Source organism: Podarcis liolepis (genome assembly GCF_965112155.1).
Source record: "Podarcis liolepis genome assembly, chromosome: 1".
In the NCBI taxonomy this organism is placed as follows: Eukaryota; Metazoa; Chordata; class Lepidosauria; order Squamata; family Lacertidae; genus Podarcis; species Podarcis liolepis.
In genome coordinates this window covers 120,946,511-120,969,684 of record NC_139554.1, presented here as the reverse complement: position 1 = coordinate 120,969,684, position 23,174 = coordinate 120,946,511, and the positions used below count along the sequence as shown (strand labels likewise).

Genomic DNA, 23,174 nt, shown 5'->3' with positions numbered 1-23,174 from the left:
AATTTTCGATTGGGGCGCCGTCACTAGATGACCCCTGGGGTTCCCTCCCTCCCTCCCGCTCTGCGCCTCCCTCTTCCTCCTCCTCCTCCGGGGAGGCCCTTCCTGGCTCTCGGCCAAGGCTTGGCGGCTGCCACTCACTCACTCGCTCGCCCACCCGCCCCTCCATCCCTGCACCCGGCCTCTCCCCCTCCGTCCCCGGCGCGGGGGCTGCCGGGATCCGTAGTCCCCTCGCCCTAGGGCTCCGCGCCCGCGCGGGGTGCGCAAACTACGTTTCCCAGTGTGGCCTGGCGGGCCGGGCGTTTTGTTTGAAGCGCTCTTCTCCCGGCCATGGAATGAGCGCAGCGGCGGCGGCCGGGCGGGCAGGGGCTCTTCCACGCAGACCCCGCGCAGCCTGCCTGCGCCCCCGCGGAGATTGGGCGGCAGGATGGAGCCCGGGGATCCCCGCGGAGGCAGAGCGGCGGAGGCGGAGGCTGCCCCCCAGGTAGGGCTGCGTCGGGGGGGTGTTTATTTTTGCAATGCTGCATCCGCGCTGGAGGGGACGCATCGGACCGCGGGGAGACCCCTTGGCGGGCGTGCAAGGCAATGCATGCGTGCAGGCGTTGCATGGAGTGCAGTGCAATGCAATGGCAACGCGGTGCCCTGCATGCATGCATGCAACTTCCACCAGCGCTCCGAACTTGGCAGGTGAGGGGGGTCCCCAGTGGGCGGCAGAGAGAGCCGGGAGGGCGAAGGGGAGCCGGGGGGGAGCAGCGCTGCTCCCCGAGCCGAGCCCGGGGGGAAACTTCGGCGTCGTTGCGCCGGGTGTTGGAAGCGGAGGCTGGCGGGGGCCCCTCACCTGCAAAACCTGGTCGCCTCTCATATATTTCATGCATTGCATTCATCGCCCGCTTTCTCCTCCAAGGAGCTCCCGGGGGCATGCGTGGTTCTCCCCGTGTTATCCTCGCAACAACAGCCCTGCGAGGTGGGTCAGGCGAGTGGCCCAAGGGAGCACCCAGGGATTGTCCTGGCCAGGTGGGGTGAATTGAACCCTGCTCTCTGCCCAGTCTTCGTCCTCATTTAGCCCCCACATGTGCATGACTGTGCATGACTGAGGTTTTCCCCCCTCGTCTTGGCTATGGTGTGAGTCTGTGCTGTTAATTAATGGGGTTCTGCCTTCGGAGAAGATGAGCCAGCCCTCAAGGAGGTGATTATGTAATTTGCTAGCAATTCATGTCCCTCCTGGCGTGACACTGCGCGCTGACGTCACGGGGCTGTAATGGTGGTGTGCCTCGAGATTTTTTTCATGAAACAAGTGTGCCTTTGCCCAAAAAAGGTTGGGAAACACTGCTCTAGAGCAGCGGTTCTCAACCTGTGGGTCCCTGGATATTGTTGGACTACAACTCCCATCATCCCTGAGCTGTGGCCCTGCTAGCTAGGGGTGATGGGAGTTGTAGTTCAACATCTGGGGACCCACAGGTTGAGTTAGGCTGCTCTAGAGCATATGCAGTGAAAACTACACTCGACTGAACTAAGGAAGGAGGTCGTGGCACCAGTTGCAATATTTACAAGCCACGCATGCAGTCCTATTTACACAAATCAAACCCGGGGAGAATACTGCTCAGATAAGGCATCGTCCCAGATTCTACGAGCAGGGAGCACTGTTCCTCAATATCCCTCCCTGCCCCATAATAATCTTATTTCAGTTTGCACACCAGAGGAAGCTTCTTGCCAAATCCTCTCTGTGGCTGCTTTTTGGTCTCTGGAAATCCCAGAACGGTAAAAGCAAGCACAAACTAATCTATTCAACTGTTACTTCCACTTCAGGTTTTGAGACAGTGAAGGGAGGCTCATATGTCCACATTTATGTGTGCTTCCCTTTGCCTATTCCAAGTTAGGGGGCAAGGGGGCAATTATGTGGCAACAGCGAGTTCGAGACAGTCATGTGTTTTCATCATTTCAGGTAAGAGAGCTCTGCCTACCGTTGAGCTGCCTCTCAGGGAGAGAGGCCAACACTATTGTGTCAGAGGCGGGCAGAAATGCAGCCTCTCCCATCATTCCCAGGGGTAGGCGAGGACACAGATGCTGGCAAGCCTTAACTGCTCCTTATGGGGCAGAATGAGACAGGCTCAGCCTTCACCTTAATGAACCAGCTATTTTGAAAAGGTCTTCCTTACAAGTATGGCTGCCTTGTCAGAAGAGAGGGCATGCCAGGTATATAAAAAGACACACCTAGGTTTGTGCATTTAAAAACATTCAGTTTTTTTAAAAGTCCCATTGTGTGAAGTCAGTGCTTTCTTTTCTTTAGGAAAAAAGTGCTGGTATTCACATGAAGTTTTTACAGTAAGCGGCACACTTTAAACATTTGGGGGCAGGGAGAGTGTCAGTACTGCATACTCTCAAGTACAGTGCTACTGTGGTTCTCAAACGCCTTGGTACTCAAACAACTTGGAACCCAAACACTGCAAATTTGAAGTGTTCCAGTTTGTGAATTTTTCCCAGAAGCCAAACATGCTGTTTTGAGTCTTATGCTTCCAATTTGAGAGCCACACTTCCATTTTGAATGATACGCTGATTTTGTCTGATTTTGCCACACTTCCATTTTGAATGATACGCTGATTTTGTCTGATTTTGCCATTTATTTTGCCTTTTTGTTTTTGCAGCTTTTTTGTTTTGTTTTTGTGACTGTGTGGAACTCAGTTCAGCTACTGATTGATTGTGTGACTGCGGTACATTGTTTATTGCTTTCATTTTATAGATCAATGGTCTCATTAAATAGTAAAATTCATGTTAAATTGCTGTTCCAGGGGTTGTTTTTAAACGTCTGGAACAGATTAATCCATTTTGTATTACTTTCTGTGGGAAAGCACACCTTGGTTTTGGAACACTTTGGTTTTGGAACAGACTTCCGGATCGGATAAAGTTTGAGAACCAAGGTACCACTGTACCCCCAGAAAAAAACCACACTGGGCTGGGTATTCATTTCACAATGATCATGGATGAGGATGTTAACAACCCTCTGAAATACAGAAAGTTGAGATCTGTTGACATCTAACCATCGTATTTAAAATGGTGTTACATTTAGGGCAGCCTTTTCCCAAACTTGGTGCCTTCGACTACAACTCCCATCAAGGTCAGAAAGCCTGGACAATCGTTAGTGATAAATGGGAGCCCCAACAAGAACTGAGGGACAGCAGGCTGAGGAAGACTGCTTTAGGGGGCAAAAGTGAACAATGGTAGACAACATTAAACAATGCTCATTGTCACCGAAAGCTATCGTTCAACCTTCCTCTATGTCATGAACCAAGCAACCGTCAAGGGTTAGACAGGTTTCTTTCTTCCCATGTGGGGCGCTGAGGCTATATTATGAGCGAGAGCCATATGTATTCTTAGCGACTACATAACAGGGAGTGGGGGACTGAAGAAATATCCAGAAGTAAGGCTGGCAAAAATAAGTAGAGGCTTCTCCTGTGTCACCTCAGCCCAAGTTCTCTTGGCTTGATGCAGTTTCCCCTTAAGAAAATTTAAAAGAACAAAGTGATTAATCAAGGACAGCAAGACATTTAAAACCTGGAAATACATATGGATATATTACTAACCATAAATATGTTCTTGGGTTCATCTGCGAAAGGGTGTCTTCCCAGAACAGCTCTGCCCTTTCTTTTGCCAGAACATCTCTTTAAACATCAAGGTTTCATTGACCTGGTCCTTACAACGCTCAGGACAAACCAAACCGAACGTGCCACTGAAGTCAAGCAAGTTTGCTTCTCTTCCTTGCAATTTAGCGATTTCAACCATGTACGATGCTTCTAATGTATCCGTTTTGCGAGCAGCTGGCATTTGGGCTCAGAGCATAGCTCATCCACATGTACAGTGGTGCCCTGCAAGACGAATGCCTCGCAAGACGGAAAACTCACTAGACGAAAGGATTTTGCGGTTTTTGAGCTGCTTCGCAAGACGAATTTCCCTATGGGCTTGCTTTGCAAGACGAAAACGGCTTGCAAGTTTGTTTCCTTTTTCTTAACACCGTTAATACAGTTGAGACTTGACTTCGAGGAGCAACTCATAGAACGCGGTGTGGTAGCCTTTTTTGAGGTTTCTGGTGATTTTTGAAGCTTTTCCAAAACTTTTCCGACACTGTGCTTCGCAAGACGAAAAATTCGCTAGACGAAAAAACTCGCAGAACGAATTAATTTCGTCTTGCGAGGCACCACTGTAATTAAACAGGGTGGGTTAGCTGGCAAGGTCACCCTAAAGAGACAAGCTTCCGTTGTGCCAGTCTCAACCAGCACCCCTTTGTTTTGATATTTTATACTTTACCTGTTTACGATGGCCTGGGAACTGGTGGTTGTAAACCAATGAACGCTTCAAGTTCCACACAACCGGGAGGCTACTTCCCAGTTACCCCCAGATCACCTCTATCTGAGGGAGCCAGCCTGCTGTTGCCAAGACTCCCAAATCCCATTGGCTCCAGCCAGTATGGCCAACGATGAGGGTGGGTGGAAGTTGAAGCACACAGTGTTTGGAGAACACCACACCGACTACCTCAATGCCCTTTAAGAAGTGAGCTTCTCTCTGAGCCACTGCTACTGAAGAACTTGTTTTGGAATGGCAAGCTTTCCAACAGTGCCCAGTTACTGAAGCACAGACCAGAATTTTGCAGGATCACAATGCAGGCAGAACTAAAACCCATGCTCATTGCTGTATTTTTATTTACCGTATTTTTCGCTCTATAAGATGCACTTTTTCCCTCCTAAAAAGTAAGGGGAAATGTGTGTGCGTCTTATGGAGTGAATGCAGGCTGCGCAGCTATCCCAGAAGCCAGAACAGCAAGAGGGATTGCTGCTTTCACTGCGTAGTGATCCCTCTTGCTGTTCTGGCTTCTGAGAGTCAGAATATTTTTTTTCTTGTTTTCCTCCTCCAAAAACTAGGTGCGTCTTGTGGTCTGGTGTGTCTCATAGAGCGAAAAATACGGTATATCATTAATGCCATTACTGCTTTCTGTTTTATAAGCAAAGGAAGCCTTTGTAAACAAGAAAGATGAAGATGGCAAAAACGCTAATCAAAAGTTTGCAGATTAAGAGTGGCGCCAAGAAACACTCTCCACACTCCTATATATTCTTGGAAATATAGCTGGTGAGACCTGTTTCCAAATAAACATCGTTACAGATGAAATCAAACACACACATTTCAGAGCAGAAAATGATCTTGACAAGGGGGGAAATGGTGGGGTTTTTTTGCTTTTTGCTTTACATGGTTAGTGCAACTTTTATTTATGAGGTCCGCTTCAATAATATAACAAACAAAAAGAGAAGGAAAAACAGTCATTTTACAGCATTTGCATGAATTCCAAATAAGATTTCTCTCCCCCCCCCCCAAACAAACAAAAAAGATTGAAAATAATTCTAGGGTTACCCAGTACAAAGACACATTGAGAATGCTTACAATAGAAAAAGGAAAAACCGAACATATTTTGCATGACCCTGGGAGTTATTTTCCCCCTTTCCAAACTCAGCAGCTTGAAAACAATTCGCACTAAGCGGCAGAAGGCTGCCCTTTCTAGAAACTGAGGTATTAGCTCTAGAAGCAGAAAGCGTTACGTGTGCAAATTGGCCCTTGAGAATTTCGAGGGCGGCTCTTGCAAGAAAAGCAGGCATGCGGCACGAATCGTATACACAGGTTTCGTTTTAGCTCTTCGCTCCAAACACACTTTGCACCGGCTGAAACCATCAGCAGGATACAGAGGTAAAACACTCCCCTGGGGTGCAAGGGTGAGGTTGAATGCGCCCCCCCCCTAAATACACACACTTGTGGGATGGAGGGCTCCAAAAAGAAAACCAGTGTGTCAAGAGGAACAGCTCAAGCCAGATTAATGCCTGGCATACGGTTTCTCTGTGTATGGGGATTCCCTTCCTCTTTCTCACAGCACCGCTCTCAACAGAATAAACTTGAAATCACTGGGGGGGGGCACATTGGCAGGGCTGACAAAAAATGGCCGGTTTATGCAGTTTGCAGAGTGGCAAAAAAAATCTCTCTGGCCTCTGAGAAGCTGTGCTTTACGAAAGCCGTATCCTACTGGATCTTCAGATGCCATCACAGCTTCCACGAAGGTCAATTGCAAGCCATCCAAGAGGAACATTAAGAATTTCATTTTGTTTTTCACGCAGCAGCGCCTACTGAACTAAAGAGGCGGCCTTTGCATTCCTGGAGCGAATCTGGGATTTTAAAATAGATCCTGGAGAAGCAGCAGGCATAGTTTGGCACGAGAAGATGGGCCTTCTCTAGTCGAACGCAGCCACCATCACTTACCCCACCCCACCGGAGGGAAAACACCAGCCCCCCTTTTTATACCACCACTGGGCAGATCGTCTCCACTTCTCACAGGGCATTTTTAATACACACAGGTGAAACAGAGCAGTTGCCCCTTGTTCCATCCGCCAGCCTTCATTAGCCGCGATGGGAGTTGGTCAGGACAGCAGAAAGACGATATTAACACACCTTAAGGCTAGGCAGTTTAAACTTAACCGAAAAAAGGAAAAGGAGAAGGGGGGAAAAAACAAGCATTCAACCACACTCAAGGTTTGTTTTGGACATGAACATCTGATGCACAACAAGGAATCCCAATTCCATCTACGACCCTTATTTTAAGACATTCCCCCCCCCCCCCGGACTCATGCGGTTCTCAGCAGCTTCACTGGGTTTTTCAGCCTGGGGGGAGCATGGCGAAGAGAGAGAAAGGTGTGCGGCAGGGAGGAAATCCTCTTCTCTGGACAACAGAAGGTAGAGAACTAGTAGACCAAACTTCACCCCCCCCCCACACACAGTTAACCATAAATAAAAGTGCAATTAAGTGTTCAAGTAGGGCGTATACAGAGTTTAGGCGGACAAGTGAGTCTTTTGGCTGGGTCATCTTTTTGAGGCTCTGCGGGGATCCCTCCCGTTACTCATTGTGCTTTGTGGGGGGCGCGTGTGATTGGACGGCACTGAAGGAGGGGCGGGGCCCCGCCCGCTGACCCTCCCAGTACCTGCATAGGAGGAGACATGATTATAAGCAGACGATACTCCGCTCAGCTCAGGTCCTGCTGGCAAACCATTTCCTACAAAAGCAAACAAGAAGAATAAAAGACAACGCAGAGACACAAGACATCCGCGCGTCAGACAGTCTAAGCTGCAGCTTCTTGGTCCAGGAGACCGCTTTGCATGTATATGAAGCTGGCCTCTCTCACAATTCGCTGAACCTTAGAGGTTGAGGTGAGCTGGGAAGGTGTCTGCAGAGACCACGAAGTCCCTAACAGCAGCTTGCTTTGCCATCCACATGCCAACAGTAACCAACGGCAAAGAGAAAACAAGGGAAGACGTGTGTTTCGCTGTCTTAGCAGCAGCAGCAGGAGCAACTTCTCCCAGCGCTGTATAAACCCCAGATATAACAAAATGCACCGGGATGCTGCTGAAACCTGCACAATAAACACACAAGACATAACCGGCTATACTTTTGAATAAATAAGATATACTATTCATTGTATCAAATTGTAGATTTCAACGGAAGTCTCATAAAGTACACAGAGTCCAATAATCCACAAGAAGGGTTGTTACAGATCCACAGAATCCTTTCACAGAGTCTAAGGCAAGTATTTCCGGAATATTAGCCTCGTTTCGCCATCCTAGGCTTCATCAGCAGAACAGGCATATGTAATATTACAGGATAGTGGATCTTATAGCATAGTAGTGGTTGCAGGAACACTTACTGTATGAACAGACAGGTGGAATAGACACTTATACATACATGGATCTTATGACTAGAGAATGAACTGATCCACTGGGTCTTCTGCTTTTCTCGTTGAACTTTACGAGACTTCCGTTGAAATCTACAATTTGATACAATCAACAGTATACCTTATTTATTCAAAAGTACAGCCGGTTACGTCTTGTGTGTTTATTGAGGATGTTTCACGTAACCACAAGTTTGTTGTTGTTGTTTTGCTGAAACCTGCACAGCGCTCAAAGGAAATGGGAGCTTGACTTCAGTAGAAGGTGGCAGCGCAGGATCCTTTCAGCTTGAGAGGGACAAAAGGGGACTGACCAGGAATAATCCAATCTGGGCAAGCCAGCCTGGATTGCTTAACTAAAGAGACTCAAACGAATCTGCAAACTAGCTTCCTGTTGTATAAGGGAAATGTGTTCTGCTACTTGACTCACTAGGCCTGAGTGAGGAAGGATGATATTTAATCAATATAGCCTCTCCTACTATCCACAACAGTCCCACAACCCCCATGTAGCAGCTTCTCCACACCCTACCTGCTGTTTCCTCCTTCCTGTATGGGAGTACCATCTCCCAAGAAGCAAGAGAAACACAATGGGTAGTTGGAGGAACCAAACCTTCGTGCCTGACGACTCACCCTTCCCAATCACCAGGTGCCCTTTAAGCCACAACCTGAGCGGGAAGGTTGTTACAGGCCCAACTGTGCCAGAGTGAGGAGTCAGAGGGGTGAGGGCATTAACCCACAGCTCAACTACTTTCCTTCTGAATCCATAGGCCCAGTTTGGATGTCAATGCTAAACCAGTGTTTTAACATTACAAGAATAAGAACGCTTGAGTGTGAGGAACAAAGAGACTTCCCTCTTCTGGCTCGGCCAGAAGAGACAGGAAGCATCCGATTTCTGGTTTAAGCCCGAACCAGCTTAAAACTGGTTTCAAGTGTGGTTTGTGGAAAGCTGCAGAGATTGAACGATAGGCTTCCGATCTTTGTTCCCGTAAACCATAGTTTAAACCTGCCACCACAGGTGTTCCTGAACCTTCGTTTCCAAGACAGAAACTTTATTATTATTATTTTACAACACACGCTCACTTACCAGTAGGCCCAAAAGTACAAGAACTCAGATTAGTTGATGGAAGGGAATTGTTACTCTGCTCACCCTGGGCCTTTAAAAGGAATGAAGAGAGAGAGAGAGAGAGAGAGAGAGAGAGAGGGAGAGAGAGAGAGATTAAGACAACCATGGTACATAAAGAACTGTGGGGGCTTGGAGAAACAGTACAGTAGTACCTCAGGTTACAGACGCTTCAGGTTACAGGCTCTGCTAACCCAGAAGTAGTACCTCGGGTTAAGAACTTTACCTCAGGATGAGAACAGAAATCGCGTGGCGGAGATGCGAGGCCCCATTAGCTAAAGTGGTACCTCAGATTAAGAACAGTTTCAGGTTAAGAACGGACCTCCGGAACGAATTAAGTTCTTAACCCGAGGTACCACTGTATCCACGAGACTAAGCTAATTCTTGTTCCTCTTGTCCTTTTAAGATGCTCCTCTCCTCCCACAGGAGAAACCCACTCCTGTACAGTGGTACCTCGGGTTAAGAACTTAATTCGTTCCGGAGGTCCATTCTTAGCCTGAAACTGTTCTTTACCTGAGGTGCCACTTTAGCTAATGGGGCCTCCCGCTGCCGCCGCACGATTTCTGTTCCCTTCCTGAAGCAAAGTTCTTAACCCAAGGTACTAGTTCTGGGTTAGCAGAGTCTGTAACCTGAAGCGTCTGTAACCCGAGGTACCACTGTATAGGCCACACTGTTAAGGGTTTGTCTGCGCCTCAGTTGTGGACATGTTACGATGCTGCACAAGATGGCACATACCACTTTGCTGGGCTGCCCAGGGTGATCCGAGCTGGGCTCACTGAAGTTGGGCACTTCCGAGTACACCATGCAGAACCTGCAAGGAAAAACAAGCTCGTGAGAGGGAGTGTGGAGATTTCTTTCCTCAGCTCTCCTCATCCCACTTCCAGGGACCAGTGCATGCCTTGTTTCAAATTCCAGAGCTGCCCCCCCCCTCTTCCCTCAGTAAGGGCATTAGCACCAGATGCTAATGCCCCCACTCCCATCCCAGAAACTAAATCCAGGAGATATGAAGAAGCCCAGCTCTACACATGCTCCCCTTGGAAGTCTATCCCATCGATTCCGACGGAGCTTGCACCCAAATAGGTTGATGCTCCAAGCATGCATAAAAGTTGTCCCTGCTTCTTCCTTTTGCAAGACCGCAAGTCAGCAGGTGGGTCACGCTTAACAGTCTACAGTGGTGCCTCGCAAGACGAAAAGAATCCGTTCTGTGATTCTCTTCGTCTAGCGGTCTTTTCGTCTTGCAAAGCAAGCCCATTGACGGATTAGCGCTATTAGCGGCTTATCTGCTGATCGGATCAGCTGATAAGTGGCTTAGCGGCTTAGAAAAAGGGGGGGAGGGGAAAAAACCAGCAGGAACTCGCAAGACATTGTCGTCTTGCGAAGCAAGCCCATAGGAAATTCGTTTTGCGAAGCACCTCCAAAACGGAAAACTCTTTCGTCTAGCGAGTTTTCCGTCTTGCGAGGCATTCGTCTTGCGGGGCACCACTGTATTCGTCTTCATAAAGGATACACAGCAAATATTCCGTTCATCGCCATAAAAGATACACAGCTGCAAACACTTAGGAGCAAGTCCTGCTGAATTAAAGAGGAGCTTGTATCGAACGAAGCAGGCCTAGGATCAGACCACGCAGAAGATGTCAGTGGCTAGAACCAATTGCAGAAGTTTTAAAAAAAAACACGGGAATGCCTAAGAACGCCAAATCCATAACGAAGGCTGCAATCCTGTGCTGTTAAGTTCCAGCGCAGTCGAACGCTGCAAAGCAACAGTTGTTCCGCACTGCAGTGCACTGCCGTGCTATAAAGCAGGGCCCAACTTGGAACCAGCCAGGCAATTCTCAAGCATTTCTCAATCTGGAGAAAATTTAGTTCGAGTGGCATTTGTCACCATCAGAAACATCTTGCAGGCCTGCTTTGCATTTTAAGCTAAAGGAACCACAGGCGTCAAAACAGAACCAACCGTGACTCCCGGTTATTGTTCGTTCGATACACCTTATTCTATTTATAAAATAATTCCAGCTGCACAAGCAACACTCCACATTAACTACCGGGTGCAATCCACCTATGTCGGAGCACAGCTCCCACCAGCAGAGCCATTTGGACCAGGGATGATGGGAATTGAAGTCCAAAATAGTTAAGGTGGCACCAGGTTGAAGACTGATCTAGCCACACTTAAGTCAGCTACATTCCAGAATCTTACACTAATCCTCTCAAAATGATATCACTCAGGATGACGAAAAGCATGCGTTTTTTTAATTCTTGCAACGTCATTCAAATTAAGAGGCGATGGGGCAATAATTTTATGCAGTGATGGGAAATAAGATTTATTTCCTGAGTTAGTACTAACCCTAGACTATCCCCCCCTGACATTCCAATTTTGGGAAACACTCCCAATATAGCAGAAGCTAATACACCAGGCATAGGCCAACTCGACCCTCCAGAAGTTTTGGGACTACAACTCCCATCATCACTGGCCACTGGTCCTGTTACCTAGGGGTGATGGGAGTTGTAGTCTCAAAACATCTGGAGGGCCGAGTTTGCCTATGCCTGTAATACATTATGAAAATGGCCTCCATTATGAATAATCAAATATCACTTTCGGCGGATCAGACCACAAACGCAGCCACACATAGCCTTAGACAGACGACGTCTAACTTTCTGTGGCTAAGAGCCACAGCTCAGCAACAGAACATCTGTTGGGCATGTAGAATGCCAAAGGTTTAATCCCTGGTGTTTCTAGGGAGAGCTGCCATAGACCCCTGCCTTGAAACCCTGGGAAGCCAGCCAATCAGAGTGGATAATACTGAGCTAAATGGACCAATGGCCTGGCTCCCCAGCATAAGGCAGGTTCCTACGTCCTCCTCCTACAGCTGTAATGTTTTCACAACATTCCTCCGCATTTTGGCCTGGTTCACCCTGAATGAACATCGCAGGCGCCGGGGGGGGGGATACAGGAAGTTGCAACTATCTGATGCAACGAAGCGTTATTCTGCAATTGCCCATCCACACAAGCGCAGGTGCCCGGGTAAACCAGTCCCCAAAGTGACACATTCCAGCTTGCCAACAATGCCCAGCACTCTGCTCCCAAACTTTCCATTACGGTCTCGACGGACTGCCTGGTCACGACGGAGGCTTATGCTCGAGAAAGCAAGCCAGCAGCATTTGCCCGTGACATCTTAGACCGCCATGACCCCAGAGGCTCTAGCTCGACGGAAGGGGGAAATTTACCTTTACACCCCTAGAGAGGCTGCCTCCCGCAGGAAAAGGCTGGAGCTCATTACCAGAGCCAGAATGGAGAAGCCTCTACCGTACCTAGCCTGTGGATTAAATAGAGGACTTCAGTTTTCGGCGCTGCAAGTCCTTGAAAACGACAATGCGTTAACCCACAACAAAGGAGGCAGCTTAGGCGGCTGAACACTTACCTGTTCGCAGGTGTACTTAAGTCAAGGCATTCAGGCCAGATGGATGCATAGCTGAGCAAGCCGTCTGTTACATAAGCAGGGTTCCCCACACGCTTGTCGGAAAAAATAATATTGAGATCGAGGAAAGCCAAACTGATCGGGAACAAGGCTCTTTGGGCAGAAAGTACTTTGCTAAACCCCAGAAAGCAACGGCAAGTTGGGCAGGCGCTTGCAAGGCGGCATTTGATACCTACCGCTCCAGCCTGCGAAGCGCAAGGCTTCGAGAGCAACTGAGCGCACGTGTAAAGCGAGATACTCACTCCCCGATTTTCTGAAGCTCGCCTCCCCTTCCGGTGTAAAGCGTGAGACATCCTTTCCACAGAGATGCGTACCTAGCCAAGAGAAACGCCAGAAGCGTTAGAAAGCACCAGGGGAGAGGGGATGTAATTAATGCCCAGGCTTGACCAGGGTTTGGGTTTTGATGGGGGGAGAGGGTTGGGTTAAGCACATCTTCCTCTCAGAAAATCCAATGGGAGAGTGGACCACACACACACCACCAAAATCAATAGGACTTTAGCGCTAACCTTAAGTGTGCAGCTTTCAGATTTCGCCAGCAAAGCAGCCTCTGGCAGGTCATTTCTTCCTTTCTTTTTTGAAATTGTTTTTATTTGTTTTACAGATATAAATTTATAACAAAACCAAATACATATCCATATACAGTGGTACCTCTAGTTGCAGACACGATCCATTCTGTGGTGCCATTCGCACCCCAAAAAGTCCGTAACTAGAGCGGCGCTTCTGTGCAAGCACAACAGAGTGTTTCTGCACATGCGAGAAGCGCGCACGACACTTCTGCGCCTGTGGCAAAACCTGGAAGTATAAACTTCTGGGTTTGCCGTGTTCACAACCCGAAAAGCCGCAATGTGAAGCAAACACAACAAGAGCTATGACTGTAGAGAGACTCCTCTGAATTTCAAGTCTTCCCATCCCCTCCATGGGTCCTACGGTCAACGTTTTCAACTGCATATTATTTTATAGTCTATATTTTATCTCTCTCCATATTGTCCATAGTATTTGTTACATTACAAGTGGGATTCAAATCCTGCTAATGTTTTCATAATGCTTACCTCCTAAGTAAATTATAATTCCCCCCCCCCCATTCATTCTTGAAGTTTTTGTACTCACAGGTCATTTCTTAGTCAGATGCTCAAACTTTTATTGGCCTATGTACATGATTCCAGTAGGGCTCAACACAAACAAACAACAACCCAATCATTACAAAACAGCAACACTGTGGCTAACATTTAAGTTAGTGTTGTACAGCATCCATGAACCCTTATTGTGTGTTGCAGAAACCTGACTGCTAGCATTAGGAAAGCCACCTTGCATTCGTCTGAATTCCACTCCCTACAACCAACCAACCTAGATTGAATTGTCTGATATCAGACGGAGGCAGTACAAAAGAACATGTGCAACTGGCGACAGAAAAAGAGTGGCAAGATAAATGATTTGACTGTATTGAATTGGCTAGATTGACAGAAGTCATTAGGGGTCAGCCCAAGCAAAAATTTCAAAAAGAATGGGGAAAATATAGAGAATACCTGAAAAAGCAGTGCCCTCAAATTAATACTTCGACTTGTTTCGATTTAACTTCTGCAAAATAAATCATGGTATAAAAGCTAAAAACAGAAAGAAAAAGGAGTAATAATGAACTAAGAAGGAGGCAGTTTACCAAAAACGAAAAGAGAACCGTGTTGAGGATGAAGGAAGTCAATTGGAAGAAAAGAAGAATTGAAATTATATATATATATATATATATATATATATATATATATATACACACACACACACACACACACACACACACACACACATATAGTTGATTGTTTGATCTGTGTAAGTTTGTGTATGTTATTATGTTTTATTTGTAATTAATTGTTTTTTGTTAGATAGGTAGCCGTGTTGGTCTGCCATAGTCAAAATAAAAAAATTCCTTCCAGTAGCACCTTTAAGAGTTGGTCTTAAAGGTGCTACTGGAAGGAATTTTTTTATTTTAATTGTTTTTTGTTCTTTGCTTTCAATTGTGCATTTTTGTGAGTATGTGTGTGTGTGTATGTGTTGCAAAATAAACTTAATAAAAGAAAAAAAAAACCATGCACAACTGGTTCCATTTGTCTCTGTCCACAAGGACATCGCCTTTCTCTGAGCGGTGTTTCGCTTCTTGGTCCGTTCATGCACCCAAAGTTATGCAACTCTCTCAGAGGTTTCCTGGCGCCAAACTAAGTTCTGTCGTTACTACAATGGTTGGGTTTTAAGCATTCTCTCACACTCGAGGACTCATCCATTCATCCAATGGGGTGCCCCGCGGAATCAGACCATCTAACAGAGCTTTCCACTTCCGGCGATGGCCAGCCAGGTGCCTTTTGAGAAAACCTTAAGCAGAACATAAGCTGCTGCTTTCTAATGGTAATCAGATGCATGGTGTTTCTGATTCTGGAGCTAACACATTGCCCATCATGACTAGTAGCTATTGATGAACTGTTCCTCCCCTATCTTGTCTAATCCCTTTTAGTACAGCCACTGCTAGCATGACAATACTTGCAGCATCCATGCTTTCTCCTGGAATGCCATTAAAAAAAAGTAGTTTCCTTCACTTTAGAGCAGCAATGGGGGAACATCTGGAGGGTCTATCTGCTTCAAAACATGCTGAAAATTGCTCAGCCACTTAATCCTAACTGCAGAGCTGACACAAGACACCAGCAGCTTAATTTTTAGCAGGTGTTTTATTGCAGCTCCGATCTACCCATAGCTCTGCACATCGAGATTTTTATTTTTTTTGCTACTGTATAGCCAAAGGTTTTGCACAGTTGTGAGGGTTGGAGAGTTAAAGCTCCAGTTCAGGTGAAGTTAGGCACATTTAAGTGCCACGGCAATCGGTGGGACTTAAATTGGCCGCAAGTAATTGGTCCCACTGATCTCAATGGTATGTCAGCATGACCAACTTTTAACCGAGTTGGGAGCATTTATTAAAAGCCATTTGCAACAACACACCAAGCGTTCTGCTGAAGCGCCCTGTGTGACTTGCAAGATCATTCACTTTCATTACTACATTCTCTGAGTATATGTATGATTTGTCCCTCTCTTGTACATGTGCATAGATGTATAAACACGAAAAGAACACAAATCAAACATTGTCAAATGGGGACTTGAGACACTACTGGGGTATAGAAACAAGAAAGCTTCCATTTATTGCAAGCGCAACAAAAGACATCCTTTGGCAGAATTCCCTATCTCTCACAAGTAAATCCTTTATACGTAGTGAATATTTGCCTGCAAGAATGAAAGTTTGTTTTGATTCATGTGCATGACCTTCAAACTTTGGATTTTAACCAGCGATCAACTGTTTTCCCCTTTCTTTCTTTTTGCCAAATGCAAAAGAGAGGGACAACCAAACAGGGTTCCCCAAACTTGGGTCTCCAGCTGTTTTGGGACTACAACTCCCATCATCCCTTGCTAGCAGGACCATTGGTCAGGGATGATGGGAATTGTAGTCCCAAAACAGCTGGAGACCCAAATTTGGGAAACCCTGAACTAAATGATGCGAGGGGAAATGACGTTTGGATTTTCACATTGCACTTATAACTACCTTCCCCCACTGGTTGGGAGACCTGCTCAGTTACAGTTTGGCTCTTAAAAGATCATTAACAAATGCAATTTTTATTTATAAAGCTAGTAAATGGACCTGTTCCTGAGGTTTGGCAATAAACCACTAGTAGGCATCCAAGATACTGTCTGCCTCTCTGCCACTGGTGTTTCTAAGGCTGTCACACAGACTGCTGGCACAAGCGGTATACGTTTTATCGGTGTCCAAACAAGTAAGCCAGCCACTCTATATTAGCTCCACCCGTCAGTCACATATTAGTTCTGCTAAGATGACGCAAATGGAAAGTGACCTTAACACGGCATTTTGTGCCAAGTTGTAACTTGAAGAGATTACAAATGAGCCTGGGGTGAAATCCAGTGGCATGTGCATGCAATATAGGCAGCCAGGAACTCTCCAAATGGCCTTAAATAAGCAGCCATTGTTGTATTTTGCACTGAAACCAATAATTAACGTTCTTGCTAGCCTGGCTAGAATGCGACACTGAGCCATGGTTTATGAAACTATGGCTTAGTGTTGTGAGCAAACCAGGCCCAGCAACTTAGCTGCGGTTTGTTTACTGCCAACAAACCATGGTCTGAAGCCATGGGTTGCTTGTTGACATTAAAAAAAAACCTTGGTTTGTTTTAATTACGGCTTGGTGTTATGCCATGAACCCAGCCCTCTTCCTTAACCATGGTCTCTTTTGCCATCCCACCACAAACGCTCACCAACTTTCAAAGGCATAAGGAAGAAGACGAAGAGAAGGTTTTGGATTTGATATCCCGCTTTATCACTACCCGAAGGAGTCTCAAAGCGGCTAACATTCTCCTTTCCCTTCCTCCCCCACAACAAACACTCTGTGAGGTGAGTGGGGCTGAGAGACTTCAGAGAAGTGTGACTAGCCCAAGGTCACCCAGCAGCTGCATGTGGAGGAGCGGAGATGTGAACCCAGTTCACCAGATTACAAGACTACCTCTCTTAACCACCACACACACACACACACAGGGAAAGAAACCAAACTTTGGATAATCAAGCCATCGTTTGGCTGATCGCTTGTGGGACAACTCGTGATGATCTTACAGTTTGCAAAACAACCCATGGTTTAACATTATGTACCAAGTGGGCTGCTGCAAGTTCCTTTTTTGTGTTTGTCACATTTGTATCCAAACCTTCTTCCAAAGAGTTCTAGGTGACAGGTTGACATTTTGTCTCCAGGAGAAGCCTGTGAGCTAGGTGGGGTTTTAGACAGGGAATAATTTGACCCATGGTCACTCAACGAATTTTATCGTTGTTCATAGGTCAGCCCAGTCTAATTCCAACAAACAAGATTCGCTCACCATCCTAGCAGTATGTGTGGTGTTGGAGACATTGCTTGCCCTCTGCCATTGTTATCATACACCTCATTAATCCAAAGGAAAAGGAACCGTTAAAGGGGTTATTTTAGCTTCTTTGATTGGCTTTCAGGTGACTATGGCAATCTGCCATCACCATCAAAGGAGGGAGAAGTTATGACCCTAAGGAGGTTTTTAATGTTTTATGTTTTACTATGAAGAGAAGACTCCCTGGAAAAGACCCTGATGTTGGGAAAGATGGAGGGCACAAGGAGAAGGGGGCGACAGAGGACGAGATGGTTGAACAGTGTTCTCAAAGCTACCAACATGAGTTTGACCAAGCTGCGGGAGGCAGTGGAAGACAGGAGTGCCTGGCGTGCTCTGGTCCATGGGGTCACGAAAAGTCGGCCACGACTAAACAACAAGATTGTTGTATGTACTGTAAGCCATCCAGAGTGGCTGGGAGAAAATTATTTATTATTATTATTATTATTATTATTATTATTATTATTATTATTAATAATACTTTTGCACAGACTAAATTGTAGCTCACAATGGGAATTCTATGACTGTTGAACACATCCCATTTCACTCTTTTAAGAAATGATTACGCTTCCCTTTAAGATCAGACTATAGACTTTTGCAAAGAAGGTATTATTTTCACAGACGCTTGGTGCTTACCGTTTCAACCTCATTCACAATAAAAGTACCTAGCGCTTTAGAATACCTTTGCATGTTCAAAGCAGATTGCAAACATTATCTCAGGAATCCTTACAACCTGCCTGCAAGGTAGGTCATAGAACATAGGCAATGTGACCTCCTTTGCTGAAACCCAGAAAGCTCTTGCACACAAACTACAGGCAGGATTTTCTCTCTCAGAAATGCAGCAAAAAAGGCCACCGCCAATCTGAAACCTTTAAAATATTAAAACAAAAGCAGTTGATCAACCCTCTGTGAGTGCAAGTAAATATACTTTTGTTTTTTAATTATGTTTACAAAAGCAATTTGACATGGCGAACCCAGCGATCCACCAGCGTTCCTCTGGACTGCGTTTGTCACATGAAAATATAGCACACTTGTAATAGAAACAGATGCTTTTACTACTAATTGCTAGTTCTGCTTCTCTTCATGCTAAAGAAAGCCAACCTCTTCTCTGCGCACAGTGAGAGCTCATCAAAAGAGGAAGCAGAAAGAGTTGGTTGCTTCTTTCAAAAATTACATTACGTTGAACCCTCGGTCCCCTAACAGATCAGATTTCAAAGCAGCATACAAGGCCATGCTGGCGTTCGTGACTTGTTAAGGCTTGTGCAAGCAAGCCCAGCTACGGCTTTGATTATCCAGAAGGAACATGCTCAGATCCACAGATCCTATCCTGCTAGGGAAAGAGGGAAGAGGCTGGGGATAGCTGGCCCTGAGATTTTAACTGTGTATTGGGCTACTTAAGCCATGGTTTTCCCGGTAGTGATGTATGGAAGTGAGAGCTGGACCATAAAGAAGGCTGATCGCCGAAGAATTGATGCTTTTGAATTATGGTGCTGGAGGAGACTCTTGAGAGTCCCATGGACTGCAAGAAGATCAAACCGATCCATTCTGAAGGAAATCAGCCCTGAGTGCTCACTGGAAGGACAGATCCTGAAGCTGAGGCTCCGATACTTTGGCCACCTCATGAGAAGAGAAGACTCCCTGGAAAAGACCCTGATGTTGGGAAAGATGGAGGGCACAAGGAGAAGGGGACGACAGAGGACGAGATAGCTGGACAGTGTTCTCGACGCTACCAGCATGAGTTTGACCAAACTGCAGGAGGCAGTGGAAGACACAGGAGTGCCTGGCGTGCTGTGGTCCAGGGGGTCACGAAGAGTCGGACACGACTAAACGACAACAACACACTTTAAGTGTGCACCCTTTAAAATATAATAATCCTGAAGTGTGACTGGTTTGCTTCTCGGGAAATCTGTGCTCTTGCCTCATCATGTGACCAGGGATATAACCCAACCTAGGGCCTGCAATGACACCAGAGGTGAATTGTGTGCCTGTCATACAGGTATGGCATGCACACAATTTAGATGGGTGAAGTGTTTGGAAGCAGATCCCTGTGGGCTGGGGAAACACTAAATGTTACCAACAGCAAAACCACATGAATGAGTTGGAATGTTGCAGCGTTAATTTTTGTAATAATGAAAAACCGGGGCCTGGGGGACAGGAAGGTGTTCATGCAGCAGCTGCAAGTTGGGAGCGCAGTTTTTCTTCTGCGGAACTCCAAAACAGCCCCTACCGAAAGAGGTAATCTGGTTGTGGGGAGAGAAGAAAATTCCCCTGGCTCACACTGTGCCTTAAAGTCTTCTCTCATCTCCACAGGGCTTTTTAGCACGGCACAAAGTGTGGGTTCTGCTTCAGTTATTACTGAACCCACTAAAATATGCCAAAGTGACTCTTGGCCTATCCAGCTCAAAACAGAACGTACAGGAAAAAGAGGGTGTCTCAATGCTTCCTTTAAGGAAAATAAGAAGCCACCAGCTTTTAAGAGATGACTCATCGACCAGTGTGGTCAAGGCTGCATCCTTGTGAGCCAAGCCGCATGTGACAGCAGCAAACCCATCTGTTTAAATCCTGGATCTGCCCCAATCATGTTCAAAGGAAGGGAAGGAGGGGCAAGGAGAACTGAGGAGTGGGCCTTGCTTCCCCACGTGGTTCCCTCTAAATCTAGCATCTGTAGAGAGGCGAGTGAGTTTGGGAAGGGGGGCTGGAAACGTCCCTTTTGCTTTAAAAGCTAGGCCCCGACAGAGGTCTAAGGTCAGAAGAAGAGCATGCGCACTCTGCGTGCAGGTCGCCCTAGGAGCACAGGTAAGCTGTCAAGTCAAACTGAAGGAGCGTCTCCATCCCCATCGTTCTGCCCGGACACTGAGGTCCAGTGCCGAGGGCCTTCCCTCACTGCAAGAAGTGAGGTTACAGGGAAGCAGGCAGAGGGCCTTCTCGGTAGTGGCACCCGCCCTATGGAACGCCCTCCCATCAGATGTCAAGGAAATAAACAACTATCTGACTTTTAGAAGACATCTGAAGGCAGCCCTGTTTAGGGAAGTTTTTAGTGTTTGATGTTTGATTTTGTTTTTAATATTCTGTTGGGAGCCGCGCAGAGTGGCTGGGGAAACCCAGCCAGATGGGCAGGGTATAAATAAATTATTATTACAGTGGTACCTCGGGTTAAGAACTTAATTCGTTCTAGAGGTCTGTTCTTAACCTGAGACTATTCTTAACCTGAAGCACCACTTTAGCTAATGGGGCCTCCTGCTGCCACTGCGCGATTTCTGTTCTCATCCTGAAGCAAAGTTCTTAACCCGAGGTACTATTTCTGGGTTAGCAGAGTCTGTAACCTGAAGTGTATGTAACCTGAAGCATATGTAACCCGAGGTACCACTGTATTATTATTATTATCACCACTGGGTTCATCCAACCTGGCACTGCCGATTGGCAGTGCCTCTCCAGGATTCCAGACCGGGGGGGGGGGGGAGAGGAGGCAGGGAACACCTGCCTGGAGATTCTGGGGATTGAACCTGGAAGCACATGCTCCAGAGTCCTTCCCTGCCGGTCCGAGGAGACCCGCTGCCAGTCAGAGGAGGCCAGGGTTGAAATCCCCATTCAGCCATGAAGCCCCTTGCTTGCTCCTGCCCCAGAGGCTAGGACTCAAGCCAATGGCTTCAAGTGGCTCGGAAGCGGAATGGGAGGGAATCTGCTTTCTTTGCACTTGAACCCATTGATTCGGGTCCTAGCCTCCAGGGGCAGGAGAAAACAAGGAGCTTGCTTGCTTGCTTAACCCACTATGACGGCCGTAGCTAAGATTCCTCCATTGCGTCTGAAGGCAGCCCTGTTTAGGGAAGTTTTTAATGCTTTATTCTGTCAGGAGCCGCCCAGAGTGGCCGGGGAAACCCAGCCAGACGGGTGGGGGTCTAAATAATAAATTATTATTTACTTATTTTATTACTATTGCAGGGGGTTGGACCAGATGACCCTCGGGGTCGCCTCCAACTCTACCATTCTACGACTCAGTGGGTGACCAGTCATGGCCTCTCAGCCAGACCTACCTCGCACGGTTATGGTTGTGGGGATGAATGGAGCAGGGGGAGAATCATACCTGCCATACCTGGAGCTCCTTGGGAGAAATGGGTGGGATATTAAACGCAATAAATAATAATAAAAGACCCAGCAAAAGGCAACTTCCTCTATATACACACAGCAAGGGGAAATGAGCACTCTGGTTTCACCTCTAATCTGGCCCCGCGAGATGTTGTTTTCCCTTCCCCTCCTCCTGCTACACCAATTACGATTCTAAGAAAGGAAGAGGAAGCCCAAAGCGTTAACAGGAACACACTGAGTCAGCCAGTTGCTTCAGCAACGAAACAAAAGAGCGGCTGGGCAGAGGCCGCTCACTCGGCCTAACCCCACTGTCGGAAACACATACATACCCTTTGGTCAACCGGATAATATCTCCCGGCTGAATGAGGCTGCCAAGTTCATCCCACACCGAGATGAGGATGCTACCTGACTTGTCGGCTACTTTGCAAGACCGCACTTCGTGCCCATCTTTGGTTTTGGTGACTCGGCCTGCAAGGGAATATGGAAAGGGGGGGGGAGCAGGGGAGGGGAGAGAAAAAGAAAGGTGGTTTGAGCAAACGTCCTTTGAACAAGGGGACACAACATCCTTTTGAAAATGCAACTTTGCCTGGGCGCGAAAGGACCTGCAACTTTCGCCAAAGCCCAGGGAAGGAGCCACTCTGGACCCTAAAAGTGGGTCTATTTAAGGACAGATTTAGAGAAAGTGGGCTCAACTCTTTTCCCTGAAAAGCGGACACGTGTCAACTCCTCTCTCTCTCTCTCTCTCTCACACACACACACACACACATTTGCACACCTATAACACAGGCCAAGGAAGTCGGGGAGTGAAAAACAAACAAAAGCACGACAGTTCCACGGGACCCCACTTACCGATCTCTAGCACAATAAAGATGACATTTAAATTTTTCAGTCCGGCCCTTATGTCTTTTATGAGGAGGTATGTTTCGTTTGCCATGCTCATGCTGCTTTGCTTTTCAGGAGGAAGGCACGGGCGCTGCTGGGGCAGAGTGAGCAGGACAAAGCTCCCCCTTAGCCGAGAGGGACACTTGGAAAACAGGGCAGGGGTGGCAGGAGCTGTGGCGTGGGGGGGATTAGACGAGATCGGGTTTGACCAGCCCTTGGAGAAGGCAACAGTAATGTGCAATATACTCTGGGGAGGTCGGCGGGGAAGCGTGTTTGAGGAAGAAAGGAGGCACCCACGGCGATCCCTCTTCCCTGAAACTCTTAAGCTCGCTTCTCCCTCTCTCAGCTGACCACACAAGCCTCGTAAGGCTGGACGGGTGAAGGAGGGAGCCGGGGCGCTGTGATTAAAACAGGCACGGGGCTTGGCTGCTGCTGCTGCTTTCGCCACCGCCGCCGCCGCCCCTACTGGCGAACGAGAAAAGGCACCTTCGCTATAGGCTCCTTTTTCCTCCCCTCTGCAAGAAAATCGGGGCGCTCTTTTTCTCTTATGACTATTATTGCACAGCGAGTAAGGTGCTTCCTCCTCTCCAACCCCCCCAACTCGCCAGCTGCCCCGCACCCCAGCGCCACTTTCACACAAGCGCGCAAACACGCCGCTTCGCCCTCCAAGCGCGCTCGCTCTCCGTCTAAAAGAAGCATGTGCCGGCGGCGTCGTTTTATATCCAGCCGGGCTGGACCATTTCCTCCGCGTGGGGGGGTGGGAAAGCAAAGTCGCGTCGAAAGGTACGGAAAAGAGCGGCGGGGAAAACGGAATCAGAGACGAGCTCCTAGGCCTCGGTGTTTGGATCCTGCTGCGCCGGAGCGGTTCTGCTCCGTGGCCCCACGGCGCCGGAGAAGCGCAAGGAGGGCGAGAAAGCCTCCCCCCCGAAAAAT

At 47.4% G+C, this 23,174-nt stretch overlaps 1 protein-coding gene and 1 long non-coding RNA gene across 3 annotated transcripts; both read right to left on the bottom strand.

The window, feature by feature from the left end:
• Nucleotides 1-1,038: 1,038 nt before the first annotated feature.
• Nucleotides 1,039-3,841, bottom strand: LOC310691182. Its single transcript, XR_014518372.1, has 3 exons — nucleotides 3,576-3,841; nucleotides 2,591-3,489; nucleotides 1,039-2,547 (listed from the first exon to the last, which is right to left on the bottom strand). It is a non-coding gene; the product is annotated as an uncharacterized lncRNA (long non-coding RNA).
• Nucleotides 3,842-5,205: 1,364 nt separating this feature from the next.
• On the bottom strand, nucleotides 5,206-22,924 carry NABP1 (nucleic acid binding protein 1). 2 transcript variants are annotated; one of them, XM_083470461.1, is made up of 6 exons: nucleotides 22,209-22,924; nucleotides 21,689-21,827; nucleotides 12,578-12,649; nucleotides 9,598-9,673; nucleotides 8,827-8,896; nucleotides 5,206-7,073 (listed from the first exon to the last, which is right to left on the bottom strand). In XM_083470461.1, exons 1-6 carry the CDS (start codon nucleotides 22,297-22,299, stop codon nucleotides 6,883-6,885), a joined length of 639 nt encoding a protein of 212 aa, XP_083326587.1. In that variant the 5' UTR covers nucleotides 22,300-22,924; the 3' UTR covers nucleotides 5,206-6,882. The 2 variants fall into 2 exon arrangements, with proteins under 2 accessions (XP_083326587.1, XP_083326588.1); XM_083470462.1 differs by having other exon boundaries at nucleotides 5,206-7,001; nucleotides 22,209-22,460.
• Nucleotides 22,925-23,174: the final 250 nt, after the last annotated feature.

What these genes read in the sequence shown, in the direction of transcription:
- NABP1 (XM_083470461.1), bottom strand. Translation starts at nt 22,299, where the DNA reads ATGAGCATGGCAAACGAAACATACCTCCTCATAAAAGACATAAGGGCC. An exon ending in CTTTATTGTGCTAGAGATCG is followed by an intron (nt 21,828 to 22,208) that starts GTAAGTGGGGTC and finishes ATTCCCTTGCAG; the next exon opens with GCCGAGTCACCAAAACCAAA. An exon ending in GAGCTTCAGAAAATCGGGGA is followed by an intron (nt 9,674 to 12,577) that starts GTGAGTATCTCG and finishes TTTTCCTTGCAG; the next exon opens with GTTCTGCATGGTGTACTCGG.